Raw genomic sequence first — 17,769 nt, 5'->3', positions numbered from 1 at the left:
TTTTCTGTAATGTGGGCATTATTGTGTCTTTGAGCGAGGAAAGACCCGTACTTCAGAGAAATAGTTGCCTACTGACTATGAGAAAAGTAGATTGGGGATTGAGGGACCGCAAGTTATAGAGGGTCAGGACAATTCAGAAATAAATTAGCATCCAAGAGAACTGAGGCAATAACCATGAGTTGGAATGGAGGGTGGTTAAGTTTGCTATTTATTTGGGGGGGGGGAGTGGAATGAGGAATGGATGGGATTTTGTGACTGGCCTGGATGATAAGGGAGTTCTAATGATTACAATCTCTACAGCAGTCAACACTCACTTTGTTCTTCCCTGTGAAAAACTGTAGGGAAGTCTAAAGTCATCAGCATATTTCTCTCCAAGGAGTTGAAACTGTTGCCAACTAAGGCGAAATCTGGACAGTGTCCTGTGTTTTATGGCTCTTAAGCTAAGAGTGGTTTTTCTATTTTATTAATTGTGGTAGAAAAAAAAAGAGACACCATATTTGGCTGCTAAACCCAAAATATTTGCTGTTTGGCCATTTTGTTATGTTTTGGACTCCTCCACATAGACAGATTATGGTATATTGCTATAAGCCTGCCTCTTTCAGAACAATGCAAATCAAGAACTAAAGAAAAGATCTTAACAAGAAAAGATGTTTTCATCAAGCTTTTCCCACTATTTCAACCACAAAACTTCCAGAAGATTGGGGTGGAGGGGCCTCCATGCTTAAGGGGTAGGAGAGAAGTACAATCAAGGGCTAACATTCATTGAGTGTACTAAGTGCTAGGAACTAATCTAAGAATGCTCTACAGTTTTAATTTATTTGCCACATTTAGAGGCTGAGACCCAGAGAAAAGATGAGTAACTTGGCAAAGGTTTTATGGCTAGTAATTGCCAGCTCTGAGGTTTGAACCTAGACCACCTGGCCTCAGCTCTATTATGATGGGAAAATCCTGGAAGAGGTGGGAAGAACATAATGTCTGAAGCTTGTAAGAGGCATCAAGCAGTCTCCACAACTAAGAGCCACTAAAGGATCTCTAATCTGTAGGGAGAGGTTCTGGCCCCTTGGGTCAGAACTGTCTTTGCCCTCAGTCCCCAGGCATTCCAAAAAGCTTTTGGAGCCAGGAGATGGGATATGAACCTCTCTGAAAGGAAGCATCCGAAAATAAGGGAAAGAATACAAGACCCAGATGGCTGAACTCTCCAGAGAAAAATCACTAACTCCTGGAGTTCGGATTTGAAGTCAAAAGAAGCAAAATGAGTCAATGATATTCTTATGTGGAAAGCATGAAAAGACTTCAAAATCTTAAAATAACTGGACAAAAGTAATATAGTCAAGTTCTGTTAAGAAACACAGAATTATAAGTGTGGAAACCTGTAACAGCTTTAAAATACCTCATTGAATTCCCAGTCTGATTCTCTGTTTGGAAAAAAAAAAAAAATCATGAGAATCCAACTGCAGACTGAGGAGCACATTTTTAAAACAGGTGGGTAAATAATCCGTAGATTTTTAGAGCTACTGGGCACTCATTTTATATTCAGCTTGCAGGTCAGAGTCTGGGTCATTGTCGGCCCATTCCCCGCCACAATCACATAGGCAAAGGCCAAGAGCATTCTCTTACCGGGCATTGCATTTAAACAGTGGGAAAACTAACACTTTTGGCAATTCCAGTTTTGTCCCTTCGCATCACAGGAAAGCAAGAGGCACGTTTCTTGAGTAAAAGCATTGGGATCGTTTGGCAAAATTAAACTGTACTTGCCATTTGCACAATAATCCACAGGAACCCCAACTCAGCTTTTCTAAACTTGTGACGACGCCCTCCCTGTAACCCAGGCTTAACTTCCAAAACGATCGAATCAAAGCGCTTATCCAGACACAGGTCCTTGCTGTGAGCAGTAAAGGAAGGGTCCGCCTGTGTAATTAAGGTTTACATAACAGCCACGGTTTCCAACCCTCAGTAAGTATGGAGCCCACAAGACCTTCGTCGGACCTTCCCGAGTTTTCTCATGGGGCTGTCACATATCCTAAGGTTATCAGCTCTTTTGGGAGAAAATGTAGGGGCTCTGAAAAGAGCCTTTGGGGGTAGCGTATGTGGAGAACACTAGGATGCTCTACGCCCTCTCCCCGCGGATGCGGCGCGCCAGCTGGATGTCCTTGGGCATGATGGTGACGCGCTTGGCGTGGATGGCGCACAGGTTGGTGTCCTCGAAGAGCCCCACCAGGTAGGCCTCGCACGCCTCCTGCAGCGCCATCACGGCCGAGCTCTGGAAGCGCAGGTCGGTCTTGAAGTCCTGCGCGATCTCGCGCACCAGCCGCTGGAACGGCAGCTTGCGGATCAGCAGCTCGGTGGACTTCTGGTAGCGCCGGATCTCGCGCAGGGCCACCGTGCCGGGCCGGTAGCGGTGCGGCTTCTTGACGCCGCCGGTGGCCGGCGCGCTCTTGCGGGCCGCCTTGGTGGCCAGCTGCTTGCGCGGGGCCTTGCCGCCGGTCGACTTGCGCGCCGTCTGCTTCGTACGAGCCATCGCCCAGCGGAGAGAACAACCTAAAGCTGCAGGGGCGAAGGGCAGGCGGCCCAGTATTTATAGCGACCCCGGTGTCCTGATTGGACCGCAGCCTCCGGCCCCTCCCCACGCACGGATTGGTTCTCGGTTCAATCCTCACAGGAAGCACGTTTCCGCCTCCCGCTTAGGTCTCTAAGGTAATGAACAAAAATGTCTGACTTTCTTAAAAGTCTCTAAGATGCATCAAAGTTCTTTAAAATGTTGTCCTGAAAATCCTAAAGTGCCTTCCTCCGACTATTTTAAATAAAAGGCATTATGACTGGATTCTTGATGTACTGTTTACTGAAAATTAAAGGGTACGGAGTAAAATGGAGGCATTAACGTTATTTGAAACACTACGTTTTCTTCCAAGACTTTTAAAAGAGCTTAAGAATCACTCAGCTTTTTATTTCACTGTTTGGCCAGCTGTACCTTTAATAAGCACGTGGTAACTTAGTTCTGCTTTTAAAACGGTCTTTAACAGAGTAGACTCAAAGGGGGAGTACGTGTCTAGTCCAGTCACCGGGGGTTTCGGTACTTTTGGACATGCTGGGGGAAGGAGGCGCACAGGGACACGTTCACATAATTTTGGGCACATTCTACTTTCACACGCCAAATGAATGCCCGTATCCCACTCATGGTTGGTGCTCCGGCAAATGCATTTTTAAAGTCCACAGCTCTTTAGCAGATTTCGTGGGTGGCCCTTAGAAGGGCCTTTTGTGTGAGAGATATTGCGACTTGGATCATTTTAGCCCCCGAAGCCGTAGAGAGTGCGGCCCTGGCGCTTGAGCGCGTAGACCACGTCCATGGCCGTGACCGTCTTGCGCTTGGCGTGCTCCGTGTAGGTGACGGCGTCCCGGATCACGTTCTCCAGGAACACCTTGAGCACCCCGCGGGTCTCCTCGTAGATGAGCCCGGAGATGCGCTTGACGCCGCCGCGCCGGGCCAGCCGCCGGATGGCGGGCTTGGTGATGCCCTGGATGTTGTCGCGCAGCACCTTGCGGTGGCGCTTGGCGCCCCCCTTGCCCAGGCCCTTCCCGCCTTTGCCGCGACCGGACATCTTTGCAAGTAAAACAAATTACTTGCGCGCTTTCCGAGGTAGCCGTTTATATAGTAGTTTGTCGGACCTGTTTGGGAACCCTGCAGGCCAACTGTATCCGCTCGGGGAGGTCCCGAGCCGGAGCCCGACCCACATTTTCAGGACCCATGCGAAGGGCGGTGCTTAAACTTCCTGGCTTAAACCGGACGCCTACTGGAAAGTTCCTGCCCCGCTTCGCGCCTGCCCCGCCCGCCCAGATGGGTGTAGTGTTTCTGGGCCAGGCCTTGCTGGTTTTCTGTAGCTAAGCTTTGCCTGCAATAGCGCCTTGTAGCTGCTGGCATCGCGTGCCCCTCTCCAGAGCCGCGACTGCAGTCCCCCGGGGCGTCCACGCCGCCGTCTGGCCGTGCAGCGTGCCCTCTGCGGGATGCGTCACCTCGGTGACCGCGGAGGCTAACGCCGCCGGGTCACCGCTTCAAGGGGGGGTTAACCTCAGCTTGCTTCTCTACCCTCGACGTTTCGCCCATCCCTGCCTGCCACGTATTTTGGGGAGGACTGACGGATCTCTTTATCTGGGTTGGAAACACGTTGGGTCTCCAAAGTTGTTTGAGGAGGAAGGTCAGCTGGAGAGCTGAGGAGCGGCCCCCATGCCTCGCAGATCTCCCTTCTCCCGACCCCAACCCTTAGTTGAACTGGGAAATCTGCACCCAGAAACCCCCTGCCTTTAATTTACAGCTGAGATGCAGAATGAGGAGACTAGGAACGACTTTATTCCAGGAAAACAACAACTTGGGAAGACAAGAGTTCCTAGGTTGGTTTCCCTGACTCGGGCTTTCTGGAAGGAGCTCCTGGCGCTGCCTTGTCTCCCAGATACTGCTAGGTTCACGCTTTCTGTTTCAAAGGTGTGTGATTATTTACTCCTGAACAAATACCTAATTTTTTTTTTTTAAGATTTTATTTATTTATTTATTTGACAGAGATAGAGACAGCCAGCGAGAGAGGGAACACAAGCAGGGGGAGTGGGAGAGGAAGAAGCAGGCTCATAGCGGAAGAGCCTGATGTGGGGCTCGATCCCATAACGCCGGGATCACGCCCTGAGCCGAAGGCAGACGCCCAACCGCTGTGCCACCCAGGCGCCCCAACAAATACCTAATTTTATTCTAGGCATCGGCTATCAAGTATATTATAAACTCCGTAATCGCTGTAAGTTGAAAACACTATGCGGTCACGTTCTGTGAGTTGATCCATTTCTTACTGAGCTTCTAGTGTGGCCTCTGTTTTCTATCTCTGTTTAAAAATGGAATCTGAGGGGCGCCTGGGTGGCACAGCGGTTAAGCGTCTGCCTTGGGCTCAGGGAGTGATCCCAGAGTCCTGGGATCGAGCCCCACATCAGACTCCCCCCGCTCTTCCTCTCCCACTCCCCCTGCTTGTGTTCCCTCTCTCGCTGGCTGTCTCTATCTCTGTCAAATGAATAAACAAATAAAATATTTAAAAAAATAAATAAAAATGGAATCTGAGGGCTTGATGTCGAAGATGTCAAACTGTATCTGCTGGCGGAAGGTCGCAGTCTTCCCTGCAGCTAATGAAAACCAGGCAGCATTCTGCCTCCTTATATAGCTGCTGTTCTTGTAAATGTCATCTTAAGACCAGCCTCCCAAGACAAAAGTCTTGAAGCACTGAGAAAAGTTATGACTGTTCCTTTATCTGGTGAAGGTAACATACTCTGAAAGAGCTGTAATTTGATTTCATTGCATTTGCATGTGCTCTGCCCTGAAAATATTTACTCACATCGATGTTTCCCAAAGGTGTAATGCACTATTAAATTAGATACTCTTCATTCTCTTCTCCCACTTGCATGGAGGGAACAAGTAGACTGCCTGCAGATTTTTTAAGCTTAGACATAGTTTAGCATTCTCATTTCATTTAAATTAAATTAATCAATAAAACTATTAAAATTCTTTTTTTTTTGGGTGGGTCTTTCTCAGCATATGATGATGCTGATTGACATGTACTGTCCAATAATTTCTTGGTGAATAATTGGGATAAATATAGTTTCCCCCCTTCACATTATGAAAAGATATTTTCCAAGAGAAATATTGACTGTTTTAAATTCCATGCAATTCTCTTCCCCCTTAGATGAATAAATGAGGCATACTTGCCTTTCCAATGTTCTGGAAGTTGCTTACTGATCCACACTTATGTAGTTGACAGTTTTTTCATGTTCTTAGTTCCAAATGTTGGGATCAATCCTTTTCAATATTGTTAGATTTTCAATTTAATTCACCACATATTCATTTCCTTGACACCTGATTTTGTTTTGTTTGTTTTGGTTAAGGCTTTGGAATTGCTGATAGGTATATATCTTTTACTTTTTTATTGTTGTTCTTCATTCAAAATTAGTTTACCTACTAGTGATTAGTACCTCTCCTGATTCTCATTTCTCCTGTCCCCCAAATGCATACGCATTCACATACAAGCACGCACATCTATACACTAAGCCAAAACACCACTAGCTTTTCGGAGGTTTTCCTACTCCAAAAACTTACACTCTCAAATCCTCTCTCCCATTTCGTAATGTCTTACCATTTCACATATATTTAGCCTTTTTCCATCTCAGAATCTTAAGTATGAGACCTGGGAGCTTGGGGTTTCCCTTCCTCCTTGCCCCAGCCTATGAGCAGTCATTACCCCTGCTCTCATTCATAGAGCTTCCTTCCGCTTCTCATACCTCCGTGTGCTATTAAGACCAATTGAAGAAGACCGAGGATGCTCCACTGTCCTCCCTGGCCTCTCCCTCTTCCCCCACCCTCTTTGCTAGGGTCACTAAGCCATAGTCATGTCTGCTCAGGTCTTGAAAAGTGATTTGCAAAACTCTCTTATCAGGAAACCCTTGCTTTCTTCTGAAACTCTCAACTCAAATGTATTCTCCAGTACACAGGACAATTCATGCCTGGCACTCTTGCCTTGTTTTCTCTAATACCCTACCTTGTTTCTGCAATTTCTTACTCTCATGTAATCAGTGATGATCTTTATATTGTTTTCTAAACTTGCCTTAGTTTAGCTAGTTTTCATGCTTGTTTATGTATCAAACAACGTTGCCAGAAACTTTCATTCATCTCACCTTACTAATATCTCCAGGGTTGGTTCCTGAGAGCACAAGCATCAAGGTGAAGGTGAGGGCCCCTTGATTTGGGGTCCCCGAGCCTTCCTGGCTTCAAAACATGGGGTAGAGACTAGGAACACAGTTCCTAAGCTTCTACTCTTTGAAAGTGAACAGGTTGCAGGTGTCCATTCAAAATTCGTCTGCTGAAACCTAACACCTGATATGATGGTGCCTGGAGGTGGGAATACCAAGAAGCCCTTGGGTCATAAGCGTGGGGCCCTCCTGAATGGTGTGAGTGCCTCTATAAAAGAGACCTCAGTGGTCCATGTGTGAGGCCACAGTAAGATGACCATCTGTGAACCAGGACGTGAGTTCTCATTAGAGACTGAATTTGACAAAGCCTTGACCTTGGACCTCCAGCTTCCAGAACTGTGAGAAATAAATTTGTGTTGCTTATAAGCCACCTAGTCTGTGCTGTTCTGTTACAGCAGCCAGAACAGAGCAAGACACTGGTGTTCCGTGCATCGTGTTTAAAAAGTACTCAGATGTGGTGCCTTTGGGTTTGGTGGTTATTCCGGGTTATTTGTAAGTAAAGCTAGAAAATTCTGTTGGAGATCCTGGCACAAGTGTCCAAGTATGAACTGAATGATAGTTGCAAGGTTGAGCCTTTGGTTTGGCTCTTGTTTTTGCCATTTCCTTGTTTTTTGATCCTGGAAGAAAGAACAGTTTTTAGAACTCATTCATTATATTTTATTTATTCATGTCCTTAATTTATCTCTACCTTTTTGCTTTCACAAATAGCATTTTGATGAATATTCTCGATACATCCTCCTATGGGTCTGTAGGAGAATTTCCTTGGGGCATAGAGCTGGGCACACCCAATTTTACTAAGTAAATAAGACAGTTCTTCAAAATGTCTTGTGTAAAACCACCATCAGTAAACAAACCACCACATGAAAATCAGCTTCCCCACCTCCTGTACAGCATGTGATTACATCCAGCTTTCTGATCTCACCAGTCTGATGGGGGTTACCCAGTATTTCATTATTTTAATTTGCATATATCTGATTACCAAGTGGAGATTAAAAATTCTTCATATAATTGCCAGCCATTCAACTGTCTCCATTTATTTATTTACTTACTTACTTATTGATTTAAAGATTTCCTTTATTTATTTGACAGAGAGAGAAAGAGCACAAGCAGGGGGAGCAGCAGAGGGAGAGGGAGAAGCAGGCTCCCCGCTGAGCAGGGAGCCCGATGCGGGGCTCGATCCCAGGACCCCAGGGTCATGACCTCAGTGGAAGGCAGATGCTTAACTGACCTAGCTACCCAGGCGCCCCTCAACTGTCTCCATTTAAAACCAGATTTTTTTTCTCCAAGATAAGCAATAAACTAATACACTAAAGGCATATTTTTCTTACTCAGAACTATCATTCCTATAAACCCTCTTTTCAGGTGAAAAATTTTAATGCACTTTCTACCAGTTTCCATGTAAGGAAGTACATTATTTCTGATCTTGTCCAGATAAGAAATCCTGTCATTGACAAAAAGATATTAAAAAATACAGCTTTTACATTTAAGGACCTCTTTCATAATGAGAAGCACACCCGTGGGAGACTTTTGGCAGCATACCCTGCTGCAGAGTGAGCACCCCCTAAGCTTCATTTTTTTTTTTAAAGATTTTATTTATTTATTTGACAGAGAGATAGCACAAGCAGGGGGGGCAGCAGAGGGAGAAGCTGCTGAGCAGGGAGCCCGACGTGGAACTCGACCCCGGAATCATGACCTGGGCCAAAGGCAGACACTTCACCGACAGAGACACCCAGGTGTCTTTTAAGCTTCATTTCTAATGAATTCTTGGTGACTTTTCTTGCTCTCCTGTTTGATATCCTCTCAGGGCTTCTCCCCTTTCGAAGGCCTGGGGGGGGTGGGCCATTCTAGAAGCATCTGTTCTCATCTAATTTTTCAATATCTCCCTTGCCTCCTGAACAGAAATAGTTCCTGTGCTCCAAGTACTGTCCAGAATTGGAAGACACGTTTTGAAAACTTCACCTTGTGAGACAGAAACTAAGAGAAATCTTCCAAGAAATAAGATTGGCCATTAGCAGAAATGACATGACTTGCTAATGTGTGACTCATCACATTGGATTGTTTCCCAAATCTCAACGGATGACAAGAATGATGGACTCCTCAATCTAATCTTATCAGAGGATCTGGGTGTATTTCCTCAATGTTACAAGAGATGTACCAAACTAAGATTCTGAGATGAACTTAGGTTTACCGAGTATTTACTGTGCTCCTAATACATTCTTGGGGTACTCTCCCACACAGATGCATACATTGCCACATTTAATCTTTAATGCAATCTCTTGAGGAAATAAAGTATCCATTTCATCACTAAGGAAAATGGCATCTAAAATAACTTAGAATCTAAGTGATTGTTAGTCTGTACTGGTGTGGGGTCTGGAAAAAGGAGAGTCACAGAACAATAATTTATAATGGTTTCCTCAGCTAGTATATCTGACCATGAGAAATGGTACCTCAGGAGTTTTCCAAAAGCGAGAGACAGACAGAAAGCGCTAATGAGAGAGCGAGGACTGGGCTGTGGTCTCCAGCCCAGCCTGCGCTGACACCACACCCCCAGGCCCTCACAGCTGCAGCCAGAGGTGACCAGACCAGGTGCACACCTTCAGAGCCCCTCACAAGCAACAGAAGACATCACCCTCTCTGAACCAGCAGCACAAAGCTGGTCTCCGGCCTCTCTGGATAGAAGCAGAAGAAAACCGTGTGGCTGACGGGACAGGGACGAAGGCAAGTTCCCGTGAGTCCAGACGTCCGGATGGTGAAGGGCAGAGCTGTGGGTTGTGACATGTCATCTGGACTATGGAGTGCCCCGGGTGACTCTTACCTATTCCTGGTTTTTTTTTTTTTTTCCATTGCTCAATTATCTATTGTTATATAATGAATCACTTCCCCCCCCCCAAAAAAAATGCTTAGCAGCTTAAAACAAATATATTACTTCACACAGCTTTGGAAGGTCAGGAAACAGAGTGGGTCAGCTGGGTGGTCTGGTTCAGGGTCTCTCAACAAGAGTCAAGCCGTCCGCAGGGGCTGTGGTCACCTGAGGCTTGACCGGGGCTGGACGGGGTTCCTCACAGACTGTTGGAGAAGGCACGGGTTTCGGATCATGTGGCCCTCTCCACAGGGCTGCCCGAGTGTCCTCCCTGCCGCCGCACCCTTGATTCCTCGACTGGGGAGAAGGACGAGGCACAGACAGGTTAGCTTGCGAAAGGGAACGCGGGCGCAGGGGACGACCGCCCCGAGCGATCGCCCCGAACGGCGGCGACCTCGCGTACTTATTGGCAACAATCAAAGGCCATGACGATCACAATCGGTCAAGGGAGTGATCCTCGGACATTCTAGGGGGGGGGGGGGGGGGGGGGGGGTCACGGGATGGTGGTGCGTCAGAATCACCCGGAAGGTCCGGGGATCGGGAGATGTAGCATTTAGCAAGCGCCGCCTATTCCTAAACAGGTTTCCAGGGGCCCCGCGGGCCATCGTCAGGCCGAGGGCAATGAGATCGGCCTGTCCCGCCCCCAAACAGCCGGGCGGTTCGGGTTGCTGGGCGGGCCGGGCCTTCCCGACCGCTTGACTCTTGACGTTCACAGTGAAGCCCACAAGGTCACCAGACACATGCCTTCCTATTATATCCCTAACATAAGTCTTCGGCCAGTGGCGGCTGCACCTCCCAACATGGCAGCCAGGGTCCCCCAGAGCAAGTGGCCTGAGAGAGAGAGAACAAGAAGGAAATGCTACCTCCGGTGACCGAGTCCCTAAAGTAGCTGTCCATAACTCTGACTTCAGCTGTTGGCTTCGTCCAGTTCCCGACAACCAGTACCTAAATCCAGCCCCAACTCGAGGGGAGACGAATCAGGTAGGTTCCATTTTCTGAAGGTAAGGGTATCAAAGAATTTTTGAGCATGTCCTAAAACCACCTTTTCTATGTCCAAACTTAGGCTTCAAATAGAATATATCCTCACTGATCCATGGACTCCCAATCCCAGATGGCCTTTCTGAGGAGCCAGAAAGCCTAACAAGCTCCTTCTGCCCTGGCCTTTTCACTTACAGGAAAACAGGCTTTCCTGCCCCTAAGTTTTTGTTTGTTTTTTTGTTTTGTTTTAAACTAACTCTCCTTTATTTTCCTGCAGCCACTGGAGGCTTATCAGATCTTCTGGCATCCTAGGGTTTACTGAAAGAATTCTAAACAGATCAATCAGCTTTACCCCCTAATGCTTGGATACTTTTGGAAAAGATAAACCTTTCTAGAGCCAGTGAGGGTGTCGTGATGGGCCCTGTCTAGACCCCAGCTGTTGTCCATTCCACATACAAAAAGATATGTAAAGATACTTCGGAAGCTGGAAAGCTTTATGTAATTGTCAGTGTTTTGTCTGCTCACCAATGGGAATCAAGAGTGGTTACGAATAGTGTCTAGGATGAAAGGTGTGATGCACTCAGGACCACCTGCGGCTGAGGGGGATCTATCTTGTGTCTAAAAGACGGCAAATTAGCTGTACATTCATTCAACCGGAACGAGCACCTGTTGTGTATCAGGCTTTCGCTGCTCTATGGATAGTGCAGTAACAGAATGAGAAAATCTTGGCCTTAGGACATGTAAGTTCTATGGGGAGAAAAAGTGGGGCAACATTTATTTGACTTTTAGAACTTACGTTCACACGGGATTTGAGGGGAACACTTCTGCATTGTCCTGTGAGGAATGGTGATCGGGTGGAATAGGGGTTCTTACCACCCCAAATGGTCTCACTGAGGCTCGTCCCCCGGGGAAGTCACCATTACGTCAGGTGATTGGCGGCCAGGCCTCAGCAGACTCTCCAACACCAGGCTCTTGGAAGCCTGCAAACAAGCAGGGAGCGAATTTGCTGATTTTACAGCATCCTTAGAATGGGTGTGCAAGAGAATAAACGTTTCGGAGCCTTAGCCCTACAGTCACCAGATGTTAGTGCTAAGTACTGAGAAAGTCAATTCCCCTGATAAAATGGTCTGAACATTAGCTCATTTTCTTGGTAAACAGATACGACTGCAGCCAAATTCCAGCTTTTTGTTCTTTTTTGGAGTTGTATAAAAGACCTTGAGTGTCAGTAAGAAAATCCTGCTAGATCCTACAGCCAGCTCTACGGAACAATTAAAACGTGCAAGCGGCTCTTCCCTGCGCCCTGGATACGTGGGGAGCACAGCACAGAATTCTGCTCCCAGACAGTTCTGATGGGAGGTGGGGGTGGAGGCGCCAGGATCTATGCTCTGGATCTTAACTTGGTGGTAAAGTCCCTTTCCAGTGTTTGTTTCTTTACATTTGAATTACTCAAGGGACCAAGGGATGACTGTCTCTGCGGCCTTTGAACATTAGCTGCCCATCGAGCGACGTGCAGTGGCGGCTAGGAGCACAGGCGAGCCCTTCCTCACTTACCCAATTTTTCATCAAGGGAATGATCGCTGTAGCCGCTACTTAAGGTGCCGGAATCTCCCCCCCCCCCACCAAGCTCGGACAACACCCAACCCGGTGGTACAACAGCCACTCTTAGTGAAAACGGAAGTGGCTCTGAAAAGAGCCTTTGGGAGGGAAAAACAAACGCTTCGGAAGGACGGGTTACGCCCTCTCCCCGCGGATGCGGCGCGCCAGCTGGATGTCCTTGGGCATGATGGTGACGCGCTTGGCGTGGATGGCGCACAGGTTGGTGTCCTCGAAGAGCCCCACCAGGTAGGCCTCGCACGCCTCCTGCAGCGCCATCACGGCCGAGCTCTGGAAGCGCAGGTCGGTCTTGAAGTCCTGCGCGATCTCGCGCACCAGCCGCTGGAACGGCAGCTTGCGGATCAGCAGCTCGGTGGACTTCTGGTAGCGCCGGATCTCGCGCAGGGCCACCGTGCCGGGCCGGTAGCGGTGCGGCTTCTTGACGCCGCCGGTGGCCGGCGCGCTCTTGCGGGCCGCCTTGGTAGCCAGCTGCTTGCGCGGGGCCTTGCCGCCGGTCGACTTGCGCGCCGTCTGCTTCGTACGAGCCATAACGGGACGCTCGTGCTGCGAAAACTAGCAACTGCCGAATTCGTGCCGGGACCAGACTTTATACTCATGATCCCGTCCTGATTGGTCAGAGCTGTCGCAGGAGTAAACTCATTGGTTCTCAATCCAATCCTCGTTTGTGCTCTACGATCCGAAAAGGTTTTGTTTTCTATGCTATTGGTTTTATTTTTATTTCCTATTTTTACAGGAAAAAATTATGGCTGTACTCCATCTTGTCTAAGTTTACTGTTTTCAACCAAAACGTTAAGATTCCACCAGTAAAAGGTTATCGGACCTAGAATCTGTGGAACTCAGCACCTAAAGTGTCCTTAAAAAAGGTAGTTTCATTTCAGCTCTTTCCCCCTTTTCAAATAATATGGAGGAAAAAAATCACACCAGAATAATGTGCAGGTTAGTCTAAGAAAAGTTGCGTTTCATAACAGCATCAAGATCTGCTTCTGCTGACTGTGCCGAGACCCAGAACAAAGACAGCGTTAAAACGAAAGGGGCACAGCGGCCGCCTGAACACCAAAACTTGACTTCGCCCTGCGTGGTGCGGGGAGGGAGCTTGATGTGTTAGACTAAATACCAGCGAGCAGCTGACAGCGTTAACTTATTTTGATGCCATCAAGTGGCTGATTGGACTATTTTATATGTAAATCGTGCTAAATTTAATCAGCAGGTGTGTAATTATAAGATTTACAGTGACCTGTAATCAGAGCTTTTCTCTAGGAGTAGCCCTGGAAAGCGTTAGGAAGCTTTTCGCTCACCAATGAACCATCAGGTTCCGCTGGTGATAAAGACCGAGGGACAACAGTTTTGATTAGTGTATTTGCTGGGACAAATTTTTAATTACCCAGAACAGCGTATGTGGGGAGGGGACAATAAAGGTGACTTAGTAGTTTTATAATTGAGCACTGTATTGTAATGGTCTTTGCCAGAATTGGCTCAATCAAAAGGGAGACCAGTTATTTCGTTTTCCTTACATTTAGGTTATTTGTAGTTAAGTTTCAGTAGAGGGTGCTCAGTTCTTCCTCAGAAAAGGTGGGTGGCTCTGAAAAGAGCCTTTGGTCTTAGAGACTGGTATCTGAATTGAGACCTTATTTGCCCTTGGCCTTGTGGTGGCTCTCCGTCTTCTTGGGCAGCAGCACGGCCTGGATGTTGGGCAGGACGCCGCCCTGCGCGATGGTCACGCGGCCCAGCAGCTTGTTGAGCTCCTCGTCGTTGCGGATGGCCAGCTGCAGGTGGCGCGGGATGATGCGCGTCTTCTTGTTGTCGCGGGCCGCGTTGCCCGCCAGCTCCAGGATCTCGGCCGTCAGGTACTCCAGCACGGCCGCCAGGTACACGGGCGCGCCGGCCCCGACCCGCTCGGCGTAGTTGCCCTTGCGGAGCAGGCGGTGCACACGGCCCACCGGGAACTGGAGACCCGCCCGCGAGGAGCGCGTCTTGGCCTTGGCGCGAGCCTTGCCGCCCTGCTTCCCGCGTCCGGACATCACGACGTCAACTACACTGAAAGTAGGTACCGAAGCCAAAGCCCAAGCCGGGCACTTTTTATAAACCCCTGAGCGCGAAAAAGAAGGTTTTGCATTGGTTAAATCTGGGGCTTTATATTAACCAATGAAAGTGCAACGTTGTGACTCTTGCGTTCTGATTGGGCAGAACTAACGTCTGACGTTGCCCTGAATAGTCACCAATCAGATAACGGGTTGTAATTTACGCCTTATTTGCATAAGGGCTTCTATATAAAAGGGGCAACCGACGCTGTGCTCACATTCTTTATCTTTTCTCTCTCTGGGTGCTTTTCGTCTTTTCCTGGCCATGCCCGAACCGGCCAAGTCGGCTCCGGCCCCGAAGAAGGGCTCCAAGAAGGCGGTGACCAAGGCGCAGAAGAAGGACGGCAAGAAGCGCAAGCGCAGCCGCAAGGAGAGCTACTCGGTGTACGTGTACAAGGTGCTGAAGCAGGTGCACCCCGACACCGGCATCTCGTCCAAGGCCATGGGCATCATGAACTCGTTCGTCAACGACATCTTCGAGCGCATCGCGGGCGAGGCGTCGCGCCTGGCGCATTACAACAAGCGCTCGACCATCACGTCCAGGGAGATCCAGACGGCCGTGCCGCCTGCTGCTGCCCGGGGAGCTGGCCAAGCACGCCGTGTCCGAGGGCACCAAGGCCGTCACCAAGTACACCAGCTCCAAGTGAGTGCGCTCCGAGGCACAATCGACCCCAAAGGCTCTTTTCAGAGCCACTACACTTTCACGGAAAATAGCTGGTGCATTTATTTAGTTTACAGTCTACTGGCCTCTAGAAGTGGAGTTAGGTTGGGAAAGGGGTGACACCTGGGAAGAAGGCTAAGACGTTGGGTAAGCATTTGGGCTCACTGCCGGGCTAATTTAGTGTGGGATCTTTGGCGCCCTTTGAAAGAGGCTTTCAGTTCCGCGTTCTGCTGCAACAGCCGAAATCCCGCCTTCGGTTACACTTTATCAACGAAGCCCTTGTTACGCCTTGGGATTGGCGGCAGATCTCGCCAATTAGCTGTACGATTTGGTGGAGAGCACTTCCCTGTTTTTATCGTGTTCTGACCCGGCATCTTACTTAACCCTCCTTTTTTTCTTTGCTCTTTCCGACATTGATTCCCCACCCCCACCCCCGAGACCCTCAGAGCAGCGGGCTAGGACGCATTGCCCTCTACTGCCTTGTTGTGGCAGGAAGCGGAGACAGCCAAGAAATTGCTTTTTTAGATGCGATTGAAAGGCTTTCTTCCACAACTTCCCAAGGACAACGGTGAACCGGGGTAGGTAGAGTTACTATTTCTATCCCCCTTTAACCACTGGATTTAACTGAGTTTCTCCCATAGTCGGCCGTGCACATAACAGGGAGAGCCAGACAACGCGAAGTTCTGGGGAGTATTGCCATCTGGTCAAAGATGTCAAAAATACATTACGTGTGTGTGTAAATATATATCTGTGTGTGTAAAAAATCAAAATATTCAGCAACCTAGAACAAATTTTTGAAAAAACCCTTTTCTCTATTTCTGGTCCTCAAAGCATAAATACTGTAAACACACGACAAAACACTCATACCCTTGATTTTGGGGGGCTGCTCCTTGAAGACTTCTCAGGATTTAGGAATATGATTACGTGTCACTAAGTTGCACTTTCTTTACCAAACAGGTCAGTATAAACTTGGTAACCTTGTCATTTTGCAGGTCCCTCTGCCACCTTAAATATGTGTGTTTCCCCCAAAGTCTGACTCTTGCTCTTTGCAGGTAGAGTTTTTCTTTTCCAAATGTTTCTGTCTCTCAGTCTTTCTTTGACATTTCTCTGCCTAACCAAGTCCAAACATCCTATTAAAATGCTTGCATTCATTTTCTGGTGTTGCCACAAAATACCATTTATTTGGGTGGTTTAGACAACATGTATTTATTTTCTCAGGCTTCTGGGGGCTACAAGTCAAGACCAAGGTGAGAGCAGCCTCAGCTTCCCCCCTGGGCTTGCGCTGGAGTCCTCACGTGGCCTTTTTCTCTGTGTTTGCACCCTCTGCAGTCTCCCTCTTCTTGTAAGAACATGGGTCCTACTGGATTAGGACCCTCCTTATGACTTCATGTAACCTTCATTACCTCTTAAAGGCCTGTGTCCAAATGCAGTCACACTGGGGTTAGGGCACAAATGTGAATTTTGAGAGAGCACAATTCAATGCATAACAGCACATAAGGCCATTTCCCATGCTTTGCTCTCAACCTTCTATTCCGAATTGTCTTTCATAAAATAGCTACATTTAGCTTAATCTGCAGCTAAAGAGACAGTTGTGCTGTCCCCCAAACCAGAGGTTAAAAGTCAAATGCTCACAAAGGCCTAGCCCATAAGAGCAAAACTGGCTGGATACTAGAAACCAGGCCTCAGCTCCAGAAAGAAAGGTGCTCTTTGCTAGTTTGCTTGAAGCACGTGGACTTCTGACACCAAATTTCATTTTCCCGGTTTTAATAGAATAATTTAATAATTTAATTTATTAATTTAATTTAATAATTTAATAGCTGTGAGACAACTGTAGCACAAGGGTGTTGGAAAATGCCAGCTAGCATCTGCCCATGAAAGGGACCAGCTGGAACATCAGAGACCCGAAGGACACAAGGCCTATGCGATGGGTTTCACCTCAAGCCTCAAGCCCTGGACAGTGAGGCTTTCTATTTTTCAAGGGGATGTACATTTTAATATGGAATATTCTAGATTTTCAGTTTGGCAACTAATAAAAAAATGTATAACATGGTACAGATTAAACAAAAATGTCTGCATGCTTCAGCAAACACCTACGCTCACAGCTGGAGATCTCTGGGTATTAACGGAGATTTCTGTGCCCATAACAAGCTGTCCCATGTACTTCCCCTGCCACCAAAGCCCAGATCCCATGCCCAGACCTCCCCAGCTTCCTAAATCCTTCCCTGAAAAGATTCTGTTCCCTTGGCAGCTCTGGGCAGAGACCCGGTCTTGCACACAGCAGGCATCCACCAGCTACTTTGTGCCATTAAGAAAAAATTTAAATTCGTCAAGCTACTACTAGCAATGAAATGGAAGTGATGAAAGGTATTTGGAGCTGTTTATTGTGGATTTAATAGTTACCTAGATAAATACACCCCTTCCTCTCTAATTATGTGACATTTGTCTTCTTGTGATATAGTCTCCTTTACCTACTTTACTTTGGTCCAGTCTCAACATTTTCTCTGTTTTCTTTTGGTGATTGTCCCCATCTCTCCTGTCTCATCATGAAGGAAAGGAAAAAGACTGTGGAGGCCACAAGAATCTTAAACTAAGTTCCACTCTTCCCTTCCTGCTGTGACTGCCTTCTGCAAGCGGCCCACCACTGCTCCCTGAACCCAGCCTATTTCTTCCTCTTTTAGCCCCTTGTTTTCTACTGTCTATTTAAATGAGACACAGACTCTCACATTCTATCTAAATTAACTATCTAGTGAATCAATGATTTTGTTATTTTATTTTTTATTTTACCTTCATGCATATGAAAGAAATAAGAA

At 47.6% G+C, this 17,769-nt stretch overlaps 5 protein-coding genes across 5 annotated transcripts; 1 reads left to right on the top strand and 4 right to left on the bottom strand.

The window, feature by feature from the left end:
- Window positions 1-2,064: 2,064 nt before the first annotated feature.
- On the bottom strand, window positions 2,065-2,542 carry LOC117802188 (histone H3.1). Its single transcript, XM_034660119.1, has one exon. The coding sequence runs from the start codon at window positions 2,516-2,518 to the stop codon at window positions 2,108-2,110; it is 411 nt and encodes a 136-aa protein (XP_034516010.1). The 5' UTR covers window positions 2,519-2,542; the 3' UTR covers window positions 2,065-2,107.
- Window positions 2,543-2,911: 369 nt separating this feature from the next.
- LOC100468944 (histone H4) lies at window positions 2,912-3,621 on the bottom strand. Its single transcript, XM_019807841.2, has one exon. The coding sequence runs from the start codon at window positions 3,594-3,596 to the stop codon at window positions 3,285-3,287; it is 312 nt and encodes a 103-aa protein (XP_019663400.1). The 5' UTR covers window positions 3,597-3,621; the 3' UTR covers window positions 2,912-3,284.
- An 8,713-nt stretch (window positions 3,622-12,334) lies between these two features.
- LOC117802192 (histone H3.1) lies at window positions 12,335-12,754 on the bottom strand. The gene has a single exon (XM_034660139.1). The coding sequence runs from the start codon at window positions 12,746-12,748 to the stop codon at window positions 12,338-12,340; it is 411 nt and encodes a 136-aa protein (XP_034516030.1). The 5' UTR covers window positions 12,749-12,754; the 3' UTR covers window positions 12,335-12,337.
- Window positions 12,755-13,805: 1,051 nt separating this feature from the next.
- On the bottom strand, window positions 13,806-14,277 carry LOC105241088 (histone H2A type 1-E). Its single transcript, XM_034660123.1, has one exon. The coding sequence runs from the start codon at window positions 14,236-14,238 to the stop codon at window positions 13,846-13,848; it is 393 nt and encodes a 130-aa protein (XP_034516014.1). The 5' UTR covers window positions 14,239-14,277; the 3' UTR covers window positions 13,806-13,845.
- Window positions 14,278-14,529: 252 nt separating this feature from the next.
- On the top strand, window positions 14,530-14,960 carry LOC100464188 (histone H2B type 1-C/E/F/G/I). Its single transcript, XM_034660128.1, is given in 2 exon segments — window positions 14,530-14,860; window positions 14,862-14,960. Coding segments are annotated over 2 exon segments (381 nt in total). The 5' UTR covers window positions 14,530-14,563; the 3' UTR covers window positions 14,946-14,960.
- The last annotated feature ends 2,809 nt before the right edge of the window (window positions 14,961-17,769 follow it).

Source organism: Ailuropoda melanoleuca, chromosome 5, assembly GCF_002007445.2.
Source record: "Ailuropoda melanoleuca isolate Jingjing chromosome 5, ASM200744v2, whole genome shotgun sequence".
NCBI lineage: Eukaryota > Metazoa > Chordata > Mammalia > Carnivora > Ursidae > Ailuropoda > Ailuropoda melanoleuca.
Note: the sequence above shows the minus strand (reverse complement) of the source record. Positions and strands in the feature narration are given on the sequence as shown.